The sequence below is a fragment of the Montipora capricornis genome, chromosome 14, assembly GCF_036669925.1.
Source record: "Montipora capricornis isolate CH-2021 chromosome 14, ASM3666992v2, whole genome shotgun sequence".
NCBI lineage: Eukaryota > Metazoa > Cnidaria > Anthozoa > Scleractinia > Acroporidae > Montipora > Montipora capricornis.
This window is the reverse complement of record NC_090896.1, coordinates 11905305-11924737: the sequence shown is the minus strand read 5'-3', so window position 1 is coordinate 11924737 and position 19433 is coordinate 11905305. Positions and strand designations below refer to the sequence as shown.

Below are 19433 nucleotides of genomic sequence, written 5' to 3'. Positions count from 1 at the left end.
GGATGATAAAAATATGTTTAAAATAGTGTTTTAGCCGCTTTTTGACAATTTTAGCGTGAATCTCTGTAAAAACGAAGGATTTCTAACTTATATTCCTTGTATTCCTATTCCGGAATACGGTCAATCGAACGCACCCTTACAGTAACCGAACCCATAGTCGCGTAAACATCACCGGTCAACGAACAAGTTGCGATTTCATTGTTTGTACCGGACATTTGATTCGCTGGATCTGAAAATGTTGGAATCTATTGTTTCAGTTCTGCCCCCTGATTGGTTTTCATTATCTGGGTGGCCCCGGTTTCAGTGAACGCACTGTAAGTGACTTATAACACGAGCTGACATTAAAACAGCGAAAACGATGGTAACAACAAATTTTCCATTTATTGATTTTCACTTTATTCTCTCACGTGAAGATACGCAACAACTTCCTCTGCTCGCACATAGCTTAGTTAGTCGAGGAGGGCAAAGGAAACTGAACATAAGATAATTCATTAGGAGGAGATTTAGAAAAGAAAGGAAAGGAAAGAAAAAAGGAACATAGATCTATCTGAATGATACAGAGATGAGCTGGAGTTATTACAATACAACGTTACAATGTTACAAAATTACAAGGCTATTTTGCATTCCATATCACCTTACTTAATTTATTGGCTAAAGTTGGTGTGTCAACATAAGTATCCTCCGATACGTAAAAGGAGCTGATATAAAGAAGCTTTAAATTAATGTTTAGGGAGTACTCGGATACTTTGAGGATACTTTTGTTTTTTAAAACTGATTTGTCCTGGAATATTTAATGTTAAGACTACCAATCTGTGAAAACCTAGTATTATAGCTATGCACTTGTGATGATGGTCTGAGCCGTCGTTCCGTCAAATCTCCTTTCTCTCAGAAGCATCAGTTGAGGAGGGTGGCATGCTTTCTGCGGTGGCTGATCAAGCCTATACGTGAACGGCAATGACGTTGGCAGTCTGGGCAGACATAATCAGTGTTTGGCACTGGTTGGTTTTGTGCAGCATGTCGGGCTATGCGGATTTCCTGAACCTGCTCGATGCGACGACGTTAAAATCTCTCTACGCCAACACGGCAGGCGGCACTCTGGACGGTTAAGAGCTTGTCTCTCCCAGGTTTCAATGGTTATATCACATGCCTTCAGTATTTCAAAACATCCTTGTACCTCTTGTGCTGACTTCCTCGTGAACGCTGACCACCGACCAGCTCCCCGTAGAAGAGTGCCTTTGGTATTCTGTTTTCCTCTATGCGAGTAAGATGTCCAGCCCATCGGAGTTGGCCCTTGATGAGCAAACCTTCAACGCCTTCTATCTCGCAACGTTCAAGTACAGTAGTGTTTGGTATTCTGTCCTTCCAAGAGATGCCATAGATTTTTCGGAGGCATCTCAGATAGAACTGGTCAAGTTTTTTCACATGACGGCGGTACCAGGTCCAAGATTTACTCCCGTACAAGAGCGTGGTTAGCACAACTGTTCTATATACACTACTCTTCGTGCTGAGGCGAATACCATGATCTGACCACAGTCTGTGGTGCAACCGTCTAAAGCTGGCACTTGCTTTGCTAATTCGGGAAGTGATCTCATCATCTATGCAAGCATAGGATAAAGAAAGAGGTTAGAAATATTTGCCGGAAGAGAATTGTTAGAAACTACTGACTTGCAGTATTAAGAAGGACGGACTGCGAGAGTAAATGGGACACAAGCAAACAGCAGTAAAGAAAACAATGAAAATTGGTAGAAAATGGAGAGATGTTATGCAAAGCATAAAGGATCAATGTAGCCCATGTCGTCATTCGTTCGCGCCGTTCGCTGTTCGGCGTTTAGCGGGTTAACCGCTCCTCGCGAAAGAAAAATAAAACCTCTGGCACCCAGGGTACCACTGTGCTGCTCAGTTTACATTGCCATTAGTGTGGCATTCTCGCAAGTGCAGTGTAGACGATGGTTATGTGTTAACCATGAAAGTGAAGTAAGCAACTTTACGCCTGGATTTTTGTCAGGTTTCCTTTGCAACTACCAGTTGCTCACTTAACTGCGAGGATCTTTCGAACTTTTTTTTCGAACTCTTTTTCAGAACGCTCTCCGTTGTGTCTCCTCTGCAATTGAAATGGACCATTTCGAATTTTCACGGCTGGATCTAGCATGGAATGAAGGCTAATGCAGGCAAATCTTTTCAAATGCAAATTAATTTGCCAGCATTAGCCTCCATTTCATTCTAGATCCAGTACAGCAGTGAGAATTCGAAAATGATCTGTTGTCGGTACCGGTACTTGGGTGACACAGCGCGAAAAGCTGGACATTCGAAATCTAAAGATCTTCTAAAGTACTAAGAGTAATCGGCTAAGGTTATTGCTCAAATTTAAAACAAGCAAAAAAGGGTTTGCGATGCATTGAAGCAAGGAGTCATGTCATTTTTGTAACATTGAAATATCTTCTTCTTGCCTGTGCAAAATACAAACTATTCAAAATGCTTTTGGAAAATAGCCTATCAGGTTTTAGTGAACATGAAAGGATAGGTAAATAATTATAGGAAATCGTATGCGTGAACGTAACTGCATTTCGTGGGTTATGTTTTGAACGTTCTCAAGATCTTAGAACTTTCAGAACATCACGAGTGACTATAGACCACCATAAATCACGAAATGCAAGAGCAAGTTCATGTGATTTTATATTTATTATAAACTCAGCTCCACAAAATTACTCCATTCCATAGCAACTCAGCTCCGCCATATTGCACTAATTATTGCACCCTATAGCCTACTTATGCATTCGTCATTAACCAATCAGAAACGCGCTATTCTTTTGAGTGTATAATAAACATTTATTATACACTCAAAAGAATATCGCTACCAAACCGTTGTAATGGACTCCTTTAAATAGTCATTTCTCGAATTCCTTTAACTCTACAGTTATCCTTTTTTGCCAAGTGTGTTTTATTTAACATTCCTTTGCCTGGCTCGACTCACAACCATATTTTGTAAATCGCGCAACCAAAACGGAAAATGCCTAAAAACTAAAAAAGTTAACTATGTTTTTCACAATTTTTTAACGCAACAGTATGAGAACATTCTAACACAAAATCCGTACCATGAATTTGAAATGAAATTTTTTCGCAAAAAAATTATCACGTCATAAGGCCCTCCTTAGATACACTTTTCAAAATATCATTTCCATTTTTTGTCCAAATAGAAATTCCATGCTACAGTTTACGAAAAATGATGGGACGGTTCTCATCCGGTGAAAAAACCGCCTCTTCCTTTCGTTTCCTGGGAGCTTTTACCTATTCTTCACTTAAATGCACGCCAGAGGACTGGGACTAGTTGGGCATGCGCCTTCTGATTGAAATGATGTCAGATTGCCATTGAAAAAGTTTCTTAAAAAAACCATCCTTGCAACCTTGACGAAAAGCTTCCGTAGCAACCAATGTCTTTTTGTAGTTGAGAGTCACCCCCCTTTAAGGTAGTTACTTTTTTTGACTGATAATGTTCGCGTCGATGTTGAGGTTTTAATGGAGAAAGACTATACAGAATCTTCGACCTGGCCACAAACTCAAACTCACGAGTGACCAGCTCCACTGAGTTAGCTCAATCTCGTGTAAATCAGTCCTCAATCCATATTGAACTTGATGAAAAGGGACTTTTATATATATATGGGGCAGGTGTTTCAAAGGGCTCGTGGATTTGAGATGCACTGTCTTTATGAACGTTAAACGCCTCCCGGCGAAGTGTCCCCAAATAATGAGAGCCCTCCCAGGACGACGCTGGGGTGGGGATCATCTTCCCTCTTTCCCTTGTTCGCGAAATTACTTTCGAATTTGTTCTAGTCTCTTTGATCCCTAAAATAGTATATTTCCCATGCTCCCCACGATATCTTGTCTTTGTTCCCCTATTCCCCAGTTACTGTTTAAATCAGCGACGTTCCCTTGATCCCCAAAACCCATCGGCTCAGAGGGCCTCAATTCTTCTTCTACATTTAACATTATGAAGGACCAGCAAATCTACTGATAAACGTCAAAACTAAGTTGTCCTCTAACCGTACTTCTTAGAATACAGAGAAAGTATCCTTTGTTAAAGCTATTCTTCAAATATCACAGTAACTCTGACGAAACGCCTATTATTGTCATAGGTACAGTAACGTTTACACTAACATGGATACTTCTTGTAGACTTGCTACTTTAGTTTTGAAGCTTTGTCAAGACAGGAAGATCATCCTCTCTTGGCTTTGTCTATCCATTTAACAAATACATTCCATGTTGCCGTGGGTTCATTTGGTGTTCTATAAAAAGCTTAATGGTGCGCGCATTTTGATTGGTTCTCAACTGTGATCTATTAAAGGACAGACGCATAGTGACGCGATAAAAAAACGTTTGTTCTTTATTCCATGTAAAACATATAGATCCCATGTTGCCGTGCGTCTGTTCAGTCATAGATCACAGAAGACATCAAAATGTGGTGAGAACACCAGTGACACACTCGGCTATCGCCTCTTGTGCCACTTTTTTGTTCTTCGGCTTACCACATTTTGACGTCATCTGTGATCTACTATTCAAACGATGCACGGCAACATGGAATCTGGACCCGGTGGTTCGAAAGCTGATTAACTTAACCCAGGATTAGCGTAAACTTTTGTTTCATGTTTTCAACTTTTTGGTGAAAGTTTCTTTTGCTTATTTTTGTTTTTCAAGATTGACTTCCTCTAAAATAAAGTTTTGCCGAATATCAGCGTTGAAAAGCATTTGGGAGAAGAGAAATAAACTCCTTGGTTAAGTTTTAATCTGGGACTAGCGTTAATCAGCTTTTGAACAACCGGGCCCTGTTTGTTAAATAGATTACAGATGACGTCAAAATGTGGTGAGAACAAACTTGAAATGTGGCACACAAGGCTTTCCTCATTTCCGAAGCTTTTTCATACCCTCTTCGATGCAAACACTATACAATGGTAACAGGAATTGAACTTTTATGGAAGGAAACGATCACCGAAAGGTAGCAAGCCGCGAAACACATGAATTGCACATGGAAAACACATATTGCAAACCACAAACTAGATGTTGGACACCAAGCTTTCTGCACGAATGTGAATGTGAATGAACGTGCCCGGGGCACTGTGTCGCACTGAACGGGCTTAATCTGAGCAGGGCGTAAGTTAACATGAGAATGAAACAAATGCTTGCATTTGAGAGACAAATGTTAACATTTGAGTAAAATGATCCTCGCATTTACCTGGACAATTTAAGCAGTTGTCCCTCACAGACAATTCGAACACATGACCTCTGCGCTGCGGGTGCAATGCTCTACTAATTGAGCTAGGAGGCCACACAAGCCAATTTGTTGGTTCATGTGTTCCCGTGAAGTAATTTGATGAAAGAAATGTATATATTTGGAGTTGCAGTCATTTATGGGCTCGAATCCTGTTGTAGCCACCTGAAAATTTCAGGTGTATATTTAACAATCATTCCAAGATCGCGCGTTGGATATGAAATGGTAAATAGCCAACGAGGCACGTAGCGCCTCATTGGCGATTAACCAGTCTCATATCCAACAAGAGCGAATGGAATAATTGTTTAATTAAATTCCTTAAGCTACAAAAGCTTGGAAGTACAAATACGAGAAATCGAAAAAACTTGCTGAAGATGCGATGTTGAGTTATACCTTGTGGTCAGACGGACGCAGGCTCATCGCAAAAACACTTTTTGCCTTTTGTGTACTTTTTAAAGGTCGGAATTGATCCAGATTTTTCACATTATTCAGAGAGAAATTTCGCTTTCCGGCGAGAAAAATTTAGCTTAGCAAAGCTTAGCGCAATCATTTGTCACATAAGGTCAAACTAAGGTATATGAAGTAATAGCCGAAAGTGAGTGAACCAATCAGAGCACTAGAAATGCATTAAAACCGAGGTTGAAAAGTTAATTAAACAGAATAACCTCTCTCCAGCGGTTTTCTCTGACCAGCGGTTTTCGTTAAAACAATGGTTTGCTGGGGGTGCTCAGTCTTGCGGGCTCAGAAAACCTTGTGGTCACTTTCCTCTCTCCCTTCCTCCTTCGTTGAATGTTGCGTATACCTAATTTGCATAAGCTGCGGTAAAAATGCCCCAGCCCAGGCCTAAAGCGGTCGAACTACAAGACAGACTCGTGTCCCCTTTATTATGAAGGTGGTACAATTAAATTTTCGACGTGTCTGCAGTTGTCTAACCTTTCTCATTGGCTTTATTAAGAATATTTTATTCAGAAGACGACAAAGAAAATTGAGTCATGGAGAAAATGAGAGATTGCCAACTTCTGTGATGGTTACTAGCAGTAATGCTGGAAACGCAACGGAGCAGGTAGGCAATTTGATTCGTCTCTGTTGCTGATCTAGCCTCCTTCTTAGCCGTTTTTAGGCTCGGTTCGTCCTGGTCCTGTCTTATGCTGTCTTGTTAAATGCCATCAAACTCCCGGTGAGCATTCTATAGTGCTGCTCACTTTCTCAATAATCTATTTACGGGCAGGGTAAAAATGATGTAGGTGCTTATATACACGGCTTAAAAAACTACAAAGGAAAAGACATTAACACCCCGAACGTTTTATCCTTATTCTCATCATTATGACAATAGCTCTGAAACGTTTTTTTAAAAAATACTTTTCCTCAAGACTTTTTCGCCATTGATGTAAAATCTTATCATTAAGACTTCCATTCTCACTTGGCATGCATCACTTTTAACTTACAGGGACAAAAAAATTATAGGAAAAGTTTCCATCCCATAGAGCTATTAGGACACCAAATTGTCTGGCGTTAGACAGAGTAAAATCTGTTAACCTTTCACTCTCAAGGGGTTCCCCATTGACAAGTAAAATCTATAAGTGTCAGTGGCACTAACAGGAGTGATCAAGGGTTAAGACACTACACCTCAATACTGTTACCACAAAAACCACCGATCTATGGAATGGGCCTGAAATATTGAGTGACCACCGCGCCAACTTCAGTTAAACATTTTGATGAAAATCCTTTCCCACGGTCAACCGCGCACCCGTGGCTCAGTTGGTTGAGCATCAGGCTGCCATGCGGGAGGTCGTGAGTTCGACTCTGGCCATACCAACACTCAGGGTCTGGCTTGTAAAGTGCATTTGAATATGCCAATAGAAAATGTGCTATATAAATTCATTACCATTAACAGTAGCCAGCTTTCGCCGACAAGGCGGTGTAATGGAACAATCACAACAATGGAAAGATACGTTTTCAAAATCATGAGACCTGGAGGGAAATGGATAAAATTGTTCTTGTCCAGCGAAAAGGTTGCAAGTGCAACTATGGACTTGCTGTTACTTCGAGTACAAGTTTTGTTCCCTGGCCTAAAAAGTAGCATCAAACACAACACCTCTCAGTAATTTGAACTTTCTACAAGCAAAAGTGGGGGGGGGGGGGGGGGCAGTGACTCAGTAATTCCGGCCCAAACCACAGATCGGTGGTTTTTGTAGTAAGGAGGGTTGCTTTTTGAAGAGCGGGTGAATTGAAGTTTACTATACATAATTTCATGGGAATCTTTCTGATATGTTGATTATAATGAAAATAATAAACATGACATTGGCAGTGGTTTCAATAAGTACCAACAGCCGAGGAAAAGCATCAGGCTATTTCACTCAGAGAAGTTGGCTACTTTTTCCCTTAAATTGAAGTAACTAGAGACAGACTTTTTCAAACATTAAAGTGCTACTATGACCAAAAACCCAATTATTATTTTTCTTTGGATTTTTGGTTAACAAAGCACTCAGTGACCCAAGTTTCAAGCCTTGATTTAAAAAAGAGTGGAATTTTCCTATTTTAAGAGTCTGGGATAACTAACTTTAAAATCTTGAGAGAGCTGGATCGTGGAGAAAATGATGTCAAAGACTCTGTAGTTTAAGAATGCAATGTGTGTGTATGCGGCTGAATTAATATAAGCTGTATAAATTACACACTGGAATTTTAGCTATTGAGTGACTGATATAACTTTTCCCTAGATCCAACCTTCTGTGGTCCAATCTGTCAGTTTTGAGCATGAGTAACAGCAGACCATGAAATCCAAAACTTACACTTAAAGTAAACAGCCTTTGGATAGAAATCAAAGCTCACAATTTTGCCAGTCACGAGGTCAGCGAACACACTTTCAAAATCTGAAGAAAAAAAGGAAGTAATTTTCATGATCATAGTAGCACTTTAAATCCATTTCAACAATGACAACAGTTGGTTCCTCTTCCGAAAAACCTTCCACTAACTTCCATTTTATAGAAATCCCTGATACGGTTATACATGTAAGCGGTTATGGCAGTTAAGAACTTTTCAGGCATTAAGACTTAACAAGAGTACTATGAAAAGTGTATTGGTAACTATTCTTGCAAAAACAAACTGGTGCTTTTCTCAGTATTTTGAAAGAGCTTATTAACTCCCTCAGTCCTTAGAGTGAGCCAGACGATTTTATTTGTAATTGGAGGCCTTAGAGCGAGTTTCAATTTAGTGCCGTAAAACCAAAACCAAAACCAAGGTGATTACTTTGCCCAATCACACTTCTGATTGGTTGAAAAAGTGGCGCGAGAACTTTGAACCAATCACTGAGTGAAGTAATGCAAAACCAAAGTAATTCGCTAATTACTTTCGACACTCAATAATTGAAAACTGCTCTATTAGGGATGAATTGGTTAATTTATTTCTTGATTTTCCTGCAGGCAGCGGGAAGCGATGAGTGGACTGAATGGGGTCAAATGGAGGAGTTTAGTGTGAGAGTTGAACCATCTTCTAGTTTGACCCAGGAGCAGTTGCCTGCTAATGATGATTTGTTTCATGATATGACACCTGTGTTTCAAAAGCCAAAGAAGGTAACGGATAAAAATATTGACCTCTTGCTAACCAAACAAGAAGGCTGTACTAGAGAATATTGGCCCAAGGTTGTTGCAGTATGGGCTGAGGTCCATACAAAAGCAACAGAGGTCCAATATTCTCCAGTACGATCCCACGCAAGTGAGGTTAGCAAGTTGTTTATTATGTTGCATTGTTTCTTTAAGTGATCAGACACTTCTCCTTCTCCGCTTGGTGAATGTTCGTAATCTTCATCTTCTATCAGCGAACTTTGAACAGTAACCTTTTCCTGCTTGCTATAGCAATAATAATAATTATTGTACTGTTGTGATAAAATGAAAATGAAAATGAAAAAACTAGATATTGCCAACTTCTGTCATGCGCAGGGGAGCAGGTAGGCAATTTGATTGGTCTCTGTTGCTGATCCTGTCTTATTCTGTCTTGTTAAATGCCATCAACCGGTGAGCATTCTATAGTGCTGCTCACTTTCTCAACTATGAAAATCTGACTGAAATTCTTCTTCCTAAGTTTTTAGCAAGAGTTGACGGTAACCTTTTTCTGCTTGCGATAATAATTACATAATAATTATAGCAAGCAGAAATACTGTTGTATTGTACTATTGTGATAAAAAAAAAGTCCACTTTTTAAAAACTTTTTGTGTTTGACACTCAACTTGAATTTCTGAAGATCTTTATTTAAGACATTGTCATTGTCATACTTGTCTTGTTTTGCTTGCCTGCAATAGGGTTGCCTTAAAATCTTAGGCAAGTCAGATCAATTGCAGTTGGTAAAGTAAGCTTATACTAGACTCAGCTGAACTTTGACAATCTTTGTTTGCCTCATCACATTCTGTCTTTTCATTTCAGATTTTAGTTAAGAAAAAGAAGCCTTTTTCTGATGGTAGTAATGCTGTAGAAGCTGAGAGCCCATCAAGTCGTCTTAAATTTGATGTTGCCTATCCGCCAGCAGAAGTAAGTAGTCCATTGTTAACTACCACTGTAACAACAAAATGTTTAGAGATGTGCCTAATTAAATGCATGCAGGTTTCAATTAGCGTCACGAAGTGTCGCCTTGCTCTCCTCCCCAATTTTAAGGACGGTGCCTACTAATAATTCAAAGGTATTTTTGCCCCGTTATACGAGTATGCAGGAGATGTAGATCTTAAAGGCCCACATTCGCCCAAAAGTCATTGTGCACTGTGACTGAATTTCTTGTAACACAAAATTACCTAAATATCTGACATGTTGTTTCCCGTGTGATTCGCCTGAGCACCTTTAGCCAATCACATCACGTATTTGGTCAAGTCGTCATTTGAAAAACAAAAACAAACGACCGCAATGACTTTTGGGCGAAGGTGGGCCTTTAACAAGTGTTATTAAAATCCAAAAAGAAAATTGGGGGGTAACTTCACATTTTTCAAAGATAATTCATGAATAATATTTGTAAAATGCATTAAAATACAAAGCAATGTATGGTGTTCTTCCTCAAATTGAAGCTTAAATATCTCTCAAAAATGCATGGTTACCTCCAATTTTCTTTTTGGATACCAAGAGTACTTACAAAGATCTACGTTTTCCGGATAGTTTTAAACCGCACAAAAATATCACTGTAGTAGTAAGTATCACTGACAGGAAACCCAAGTATCTTGAGATGAGCAGAATGTATGTGCAATAACAATAGTAGGCACTGTCCTTAACATCACTTGTGTTTTGGAATACAGACAATTAACCCATTGACATCCAAACCGGCCAAAACCGGCCAGACTTGGTATTTTACTCGTCTAATGCCAGACGATTTTACTCGTCAATGGGGAACCCCTGGGAGTCAATGCAAAGTGTTCCCTAAATGCTGCTCTTCAAGTAAAGATAAACAGCTGCATTTACCCTAAACTAAAAATAATGGTTACTGTTACTCTTACCTTATTGTTGGAAAGAAGTAGCAAAGGCTTAGACTTAAGACACTTTGGTTTGGGTGTCAAAATTGAGTGTGCGTCTAGTTAGGTGCATTTATCTGACCACTTGCATTTTTCTAATCTGTTAATTGACGTGGTGGTACTGCATCCCTTTGGATCCTTGTATATGGCTTATTCTTGTGCTTTTGGCCAAGTACAACTGATTAGGGAGGTTCGTTTTATTGCAACATAAAATATGAAGTAAAAATCCAACGTAAAATTGCACCTGTTATTACTTGAGTTGGGAGGCGCAGTGTCCTCTTGCTTAGTGTGCTTGACTCTGTAGCGAGTGGTCCGGGTTTGAGCACTGGCTGGGGACATTGTGTTGTGTTCTTGGGCTAGACACTTTACTCTCACGGTGCCTCTCTCCACCCAGGTGTATAAATGGGTACCAGCAAATTTAATGCTGGGGCTGTAGTCCTGCGATGGACTAGCATCCCATCCAGGGGGGAGTAGAAATACTCCTAGTCGCTTCATGCTATGGAAACTGGTGATAAGCTCTGGTGGATTGAGCCACTTGGCTCGTAAAAAGGCTTTACCTTTTTATTACCTGGTTTAACCCATTGACTTCTGGGAGTAAGACTTGATAGATTTTACTCTGTCTAATGCCAGGCAAGTTTACTTCTCAATGGGGGTGGGGGGTGGGGGGTTGTTCAGGACTCAGTGGGTTAACCCATTGACAACTCAAACGCCCTACAATGCCCCCAGTTGGCGAGTAAAATTGTGTGGCATTAGACAGAGTAAAATCTGTTACTCTCATGGGTCAATGGGTTAATACCTTTTTAAAAAATATTTAGTCACCTGTTGGCATCGATAACAGCAAATGTATTGGTAAAAAAATTTAGAACAATTTTGAATATGCAATACCTTTTGATCATGTCTCAATACAGGTTTCACCTCATGTAATTGCATTTAGAATTGTAACATTCAACAATAATTTGAAATTCTATTGATGTATATCTAGTAAAATATAGGACTGTAGGTTCAAATTTGCATTGTAACATGCACTTGCGCCTGAAGATGATCAGTGGTCGATCGAAACAGGTATTGCAGAATCAAAGTGGTTGTCAATTTTTTTACGAATATTTGTCCCCTTTTATTTTCCGTTTTCTTTAAGCCTGAGCTTGGGACATGGGCTGAAGAGTCTACAGCATGGGAAGAAGATGGTGTTTCAGAAATAGACATTGAATTGCAAACAGAAAAGCTTAAAAAGGAGAGGAAACAGGCAGAACGGGAACGACGAGCAATGGAACAACAAAAGAAAAGAGAAGAAAGAGAGGCGCACAAAATTCAGAAACCTCAGGGACATTTTGGTGTCAGAATAGCAACTTAACATAATGAGTGTTAAACTCAAATTATGAGAGGAAATGCATTAAAATGTTAATAATAATATATAGAAATGTATTTAAAAAGGAAAACAATGCAGGATCCTATTTGTGCCAGATAAAGTTTGCTGGCAGTTGAGTAGGGCTTCATGGCCCTGTTGTTCAAAAGCCGATTAACTTAATCCAGGATTAGCGTAAACTTTTGTTTCATGCTTTCAACTTTTTGGTGAAAGTTTCCTTTGTTTTTTTTTTTGTTTTTCAACATTGACATCCTCTAATGTAAAGTTTTACCGAATATCAGCCTTTAACAGCATTTGGGAGTAGTGAATAAAACTCCTTTGTTAATTTTTAACCTGAGATTAGCATTAATTGACTTTTGAACAACTGGCCCCAGGCTAACTAGGTGCGAATGCTGGATAATAGCGATGCAATAATGGTAATGCAAGGGCTTGTACTTGTTTAAGGCTCATCTTTAAACCGACAGGCTTTTCAACTGTTTGTTTTTGTTATGGAAATTCGCAAATTGCTCATCGTAGCGATCTGATTGGATGAATTTCAGCTTTGGTGGGATTTTCAAATATGAAAATTTGTTCCATGGCATGCAATGCCTGTTGGTTGAAGGTAGGCCTTTAAGGGCTTGTTTTGACTGTTTTGTTATGCAGTAGAGTTAGGGCCTGGAAACTTTCCGATCTTAAATGCCTGTATTTCTGTTCACAAGTGATGCTGAAATGCTGTATGTAAATAGTTATTTTTAAGGGTAAGGGAATGCATTAGGATGTTTTGCAAAAATCAGCATGTACGGTATATGTATCTGACAACTTGCTATCTATGAATGATCATGCAGTCCTCCAGATACAGTGTAAGTTTTAAATAGTCAGATTTCCAACTTTTTTAGGTTTTGAGTTGAAAAGTATCCCTCATCATGCACAATATTGGCTTTATTCTCATTCTCTTAACATCACTTTGGTGTTGTCGTGAAGTGGAAAGGATGTTTAATTAGCTGGGGTCCCTCGTGAGTCACAGTGCGCACATTTTATGGAACACACATTTCAAATTCTCATACTATTTGCAAGTGAATGTCTCCTTTGGAGAGTGGAATCACCTGTTCAACAAAAAGCACTTACCAAATATGACTTAGGGCTTTTGAAGACCATAAAGTTATAGCATGTTAAATTATAATACTGGGAACAAAATAATGTGCAGTATTCAGTCTTGAAATTTCTCTCACTAGCGGGCAACCCTAAAACCCGGAACCCGGAATCCGGAATCACAGGTCATTCTTTTACCAATACAGAGAGTAAAAACTATCCTAAACATTCATAAAAGCTAACCTTAGACCTAAAAACGTTTGTTTAGGCCTAATTAGGCCTAAGGATAGCTTTTATGAATATTTAGGATATTTTTTACTCTCTGTATTGGTAAAAGAATGACCTGTGATTCCAGATTCCGGGTTTTAGGGTTGCCCCTCACTAGCACATGTCTTTTAAATAAGCAATCTCCTCCTCAAACAGATTTCAAGACTGATATGACAGAGGTGTGTATGTTCTGGTGTTTTCAGCAAAATGTGTGAGAATCAAAGGGAGAATTTAGAGTTACTAAGAAGGACAACCTTCTGTCTTTGACTTTAGGTTAATTCTAATACAACCTAGTTCCCAGGGTCTCTCTTCTCTGCCGCCATTATCATTGAGAGAAGAGAGACCCCGGGAATGAGGTTTATGTCGATATTGTCATAGCAATTACTGCAAGGCCTCCGTGGGGTAATTCAGAAATGTTGGCTGTAACATGGTCAAAATCTTCGCCCAGTGGAAATTTCTGAGCTTTCCTTATCACACTGTTCCACAGTATCACTTGCGACTGAAACCTGTTTCGAAGTTTTGACTGATACTAGGAAACAGCACTGAAAGTTTGTTTTCCACATATTGGGTGAATGAATTTTGAACTTTTATACTCAGTAGTTAGTTATTACACCAGGATAAGTTGATCTCACATCCTCTTGTCTCTTGTGAAGCTTGGGCTCTTTTGGTTGTGTGAGAAAGTTTTGTACATTGATATTTCAATGATTCACACAAGGTTTCCACAATAAAATAACATGTTATAACCACTAACAATCTTGATTGTTAAAGTGGTCATTTCCATCATGGTTTAAGCCGCATCCACATGATTAGTAATTATTTTTATGTGGCAAATACATTTGATCGTGTAGATAGCACAACAAATAATTGTTGACAATTCACAGTTAAGTGGGTCAGCAATGCCTTTGGACAGCAAAGATAAAGCAACAAGAAGGCGAGGTTGCCAGGTCGTTCCCCAATGGCACTCACTAAGAGGGGTGCCTAGAAAACGAAGACCGAAGACCCCCTTAAAATCACTTGGAAACGGCTCAAGAACTACTTTTAGACATAGAGGAGTATAAGGAACAACACGCTTTTTAATTACCTAAAAGTTTGACCAGGGTCTTTGTTTTCGAGATCAAAAAAAGGAAGACCCTGGTCAAACTTTTGAGTAATTAAAAACCGTGTTGTTTCTTATACTCCTCTATGTCTAAAAGTAGTTCTTGAGCCGTTTCCAAGTGATTTTTAAGGGGGTCGTCGTTTTCTAGGGTCTTTGTTTTCTACACACCACACTAAGAGGCCGGAATTTGCAACATTATACGTGACGAGTCGTCTAGGTGAGCAATTTTTCGTATTTGACAACAAATGGCCAAATTTTCCTCGATTTCGATCCCGAACGTAAAATAGAGGGTTTATGGTCACCTCGCCACCAGGAAGACTCGCCACCAGTAAACTCGCCACCAAGGGTCACATCAACTTTTTAATTTTTTTTTTTCTAGTCCTAGATTAAGTATTTTTTCCTCAATTGCAAATGACAAACTTAACAGTGAAATTTTCTCGTCCAAATGGCATCGCTTGTTTACGAAAGGGAAAATTGCATCACCGAAGAGTGTATGACTGTTGGAATCACGAAGGGAGAACGAAGCTTTTATAGTGCGGAGTTTCGAAAAGTTTTGAAAACCGGGAAATGCGCCAACTGATCGATCGAAATCAAAATTACGCCTCGGAAAATATCATATTATGCTTGGTTTATGAAAACTATTAACGGATCGAGCAAATGCATACTCAAGGCGAGTCTTCGAATTCTCCTTATAAAAATGAACACAGCTTCGCCTTCCACTAAATAATGTCCTTGTAATGATTTATTACAGCAGACGTAAGGCAAGGTACTTGAAGAAACTGAAATTGCTACAATCATTTCTCAAGTAGAAAACCTAATAGCTAAAAGGTGATGAAACTAATTTCAAATAAGTAACAATACTGACGGAAGACAACGCACTTTAAAAGACTGAAATCGCTACAATAATTATATAGTCAAAAAGCGATGAAACCAATTTCAAATAAGTTTGATTGCATATTGGTGGCGAGTTTGCTGGTGGCGAGTCTTCCTGGTGGCGAGATAACTACTTACCAAATAGAGAGTTAAAACGTTCAGTGCAAGCAATGTTTCAGGCTTTCAGAAAAGTGGCAGTTTCGATTATTCCTTTATCTGTGAATAGCTATAGTGTCCTTGGCTCCATAGAGTAAAAATGAATTTGAGCCCGGCATAGTCAGTCAAACGTCCGGAAATCAAACTCAATTAGATAGATAGATAGATAGATAGATAGATAGATAGATAGAGTTTATTACAAATAACTTACATTGCAGCAAAAAGGCTGAATTGCTTAAATATTAACAACTATAAGTAAATATTAACTATGATAAATATGAACTAACATGGAATAAGATATGATAAAAAATAATATACTTCTAAACATGTCATAAGACAAGACACTTGATAAAATACCTATGTATAAGAATAATTAAATATGTATGTTAAACGTGAGACTTGCTCATTGCTGGTATAAAAGTATTCTTAAACCTGTTGGTACTTATATGAGGTAGCGCAAAATTACGCTTATGTCTTAGATTGTACTTCTGAATGTTCCTCGGAGGCAGGAAATGATGTAACTTATTTGATGTATTTGCAGTGATATTATTATCCGTGGATTGACTTCGAATTCGGCAATCGAATGGAATTGAACACCGAACTCGAACTTTGCAGGTTCAATTGGATTCGATTCACGTATCAGGTTAACCATACTAGCTTGCTGTTAAGTTGATTGGAGTTTTTGGATGGTGTTACATGATGTAAATAGTTTAATCCTTTTTTTTTAGTATTATACTCGACTCATTAGCTACTTAAGCTAGGAGCCTAATATGCTCCAGGCCCTCGAGTATAAATAAAGTTTTTTTTCAGTAAATCACGACCTGCCCACCGCACGCACCTCACGCGCCACAAATAACCTCGAAATGAAAGTGTTGAATATTCTTTCGATAGATACCATGTCACACTATTAATCATAATTTTATGTACAGTGCTCTTTCTTCTTTCAATTTTGGTCCTTCATTGATCCATTCGGTGAGCACGTTTTATAAGAATATAACAAGCAGTGTTACATGATGAACAATGAATATACCACAGGGCCTTTTTCCTTTCTTAAGGGAGTTGGGCAGGGAGACCCTGGGTGCTTACTATTTAGCCAAATAATCCGGATGGAATGATCGTTGCATAAAGGTAAGCGATTTTCCGAATTTAATGACCAACCGGATGAGAATGGCGCTTACCATTTACTACACAGCATTCCATCCCGCATATTTTACTCGATCTTGTGAGAAAGGGCCTGGAAACGGAAGGTTCTCGCAAATGGTAAGAGCATTTCGCGAATTCCGTTCCGAAAGGAAAAAGAGGACTATCTCTGGAGGTTGTCCACAATTTCCGAAAAGATTTTCCGGAAAATTGCCTTTCCATTTGACCTCAAACCGGAATTTCCGGATTTTTTTGGCTAAATGGTAAGCACCCCCTCTTTCTCCTTATCTCTTCATCATTTGCCCAGAAGTGTTGGCCATTAATATTCAGTCAAGCAAATACAAGGGATTCTTGTGGAGGATGAGGAAATAAAATTAGAAATATTTGCTGACGATTTCACAGTATTTCTAACAAACAAAACCAGTCTTAATCATAGGTCAAGATTCTCGGGATTTATTTCACATACGATAGAGCACATGGAAAAAGTTGAACTTTAATGAAACATTAACATCTATTAAGGAAAAGCTGTACCTTTGGAATTGGAGAAATCTCACTATCCTTGGTAGAATACAGTTTACATTTGTTATCCATTCGTTTATGTATCGGGCTGGACTTGTTTGTGTCAGTAAAAATACAATTAAGAAAGCTAACAAAATAATTTTTCAGTTTATTTGGAAAGGAAATGATAAACGACCTAACCAAAGTTGTAATCTGGACCAATAAAAATATTTGTATTGAGGGAGGGGCGAGGAGCGGTTTAAGGAGGAGGTAGAAACGGCCAAAAAAATTGTGGGAGGAGGGAGAAAGTACGCCAAAAAATAGAGAGACGGGAGAACTATCATGAAAAGGGAGAAGGGAGAATGTCTCAAAACGCCTTACTGAATAGATCTGAATATATTTTATTATAAGAAACTGTAACAAAATCTGTTCCCCGCTGGATCCACTAAACAATTACATCGAGAGAAGACCAGGTAATATATTGCGTTCCGACGAAGAATGGCGCATTCAGAATCGTGCCGTTTTACGAATGCCATGCGATCTCAGGATTTGGACACCATCTTGGACTGGCTGGCCGACGGGCACATCCCCTCGATCTGATGTGATCGTGAATCTGTCATGCCTCGACATCGGGTTCGTATCGCAATGCGCACATTTCCAAATCAAAGCGGTATTCCACGTGATTAGCAGTTGTTTGTGTTGGTTGCTCGGCCGTTTTTTTTCGCTGTTTTTTTCAGACGCAAGTGAAGTTGTGTTGATTTATTCGAACTATCACTTGCAAGTATGACTAAAGCTACATATCAGAACATCAGAGGGCAGGCTGTGTAGAAAAAGTACAAGGAAAGGTTACGTTTATACTAACGTTGGCCGTGTAGCACTTATATTTTAAACAGAGTTAACTGAATAGAGTGTTATGTGTAGTGCTAGATTTTCTATCCCATATGAACCATGTGAGCGTTAGCCCTCCTGATGGAAATGGCCCACACAAGGACAGAGAAAAACTCTGACTCATATGGGATAGAAAATCTAGCACTACACATTACACTCTATTCAGTTAACTCTGTGTAGAAAAAGGGTGTGTTTTGTAGGAAACAGATACTGCAATCTGCCCCCGCACGGCAATTCGTGGCGGCAACGATGTCGAGTTGTGATTTGCCCTCTCAGCTGCTTTTCACAGCAGTCAAGTTCTCTCTGCACACTGCCTGAAAGCACCACATAAGTCCACTTCCCCTTAATATTTCTGGGCATTCAGTACAATAAAAAATATTATTGACTAGATATCGAACGCACTTTACGAATCCATGATTGCTACTAGTAATTCCGTAATAATAATTGTCAATAATAATAGTAATAATTGTTAAGCTAATCGCCTTCGCAAGTATAGCAAAGATGCAACTCAACAAGCTCAAGCCGAAAGCATGCTATTGGCGCCTCTCAGTGGCTACCGCTATACGGTCCATGTATGAACTTGGAGCACAGCTTACAGCCAGTTGGAATCAGCTGTATGCTGGTTTTTCAGTAGTGTTGCAACTCCCGTAACGTATAATTTGATTGGCTCGATACCCACGCTTAAAACAAAGCATGTGGCAGCTTTTGTAACCTGCTATTGTTTGGTATTGTAAAACTTGAAGACTTAGTGGAATTTAGGGTATATGGGTCTATCACCTTTAGAGGTTTTTCAGTTAATAAAGGTTGTAGATGCCCTACTGGCACAGTGGCGGAGTTCATTAATGAATTTGACGCAACGAAATAAGGGGGCTTTTGATCTTGCGGATTGCCTTGAGTTGTTTCTTAATGGCCAAAAGGTATCTCTTTGTAAAGTTACATCTCGGGTTGTCTGTGGGGAATTTAGGTCTATCTTCGAGCGCATTCCAACGGCACAGGCGAAATTCGAAAAAGAGTTTAACTATGCTAGATTCGAATGGAAAGAGATTTACCAATTACCGTTTAAAGTAACCTTGGACACAAGAACTCGCGAGTTTCAGTACAAAATTTTGACCCTTGAGGTGACCCTTGGTGGTGAGTCTTCTGGTGGCGATTTGGTGGTGGCGAGATGACTCTTGGTGGCGAGTTTTTTGTTGGCAAGTCTTCCTGGTGGCGAGGTGACCGCAAACGTCGGCTTTCCCTTCCCTTCCCCTTCGAACGCCTGCCATGTAAGCTACAGTATCTATTGCCTGCGAGCAGGGCTAGTGCCTACACCAAGCAGTTACCGGTGCAGGGGGCCCGTGTG

The 19433-nt window shown here is 39.4% G+C and overlaps 1 protein-coding gene across 1 annotated transcript; it reads left to right on the top strand.

The window, feature by feature from the left end:
- Positions 1-6097: 6097 nt before the first annotated feature.
- On the top strand, positions 6098-12150 carry LOC138033479 (receptor-binding cancer antigen expressed on SiSo cells-like). The gene is made up of 4 exons (XM_068881219.1): positions 6098-6323; positions 8680-8829; positions 9676-9780; positions 11878-12150. The coding sequence occupies exons 1-4, from the start codon at positions 6147-6149 to the stop codon at positions 12091-12093; spliced, it is 648 nt and encodes a 215-aa protein (XP_068737320.1). The 5' UTR covers positions 6098-6146; the 3' UTR covers positions 12094-12150.
- The last annotated feature ends 7283 nt before the right edge of the window (positions 12151-19433 follow it).

Bases quoted from the DNA above. Each gene is read 5' to 3' on its own strand.
- LOC138033479 (XM_068881219.1), top strand. From the start codon at position 6,147: ATGAAGGTGGTACAATTAAATTTTCGACGTGTCTGCAGTTGTCTAACC. The intron at 8,830-9,675 runs GTAACGGATAAA...TTTTCATTTCAG, and splicing joins TGTTTCAAAAGCCAAAGAAG to ATTTTAGTTAAGAAAAAGAA. The intron at 9,781-11,877 runs GTAAGTAGTCCA...GTTTTCTTTAAG, and splicing joins TTGCCTATCCGCCAGCAGAA to CCTGAGCTTGGGACATGGGC.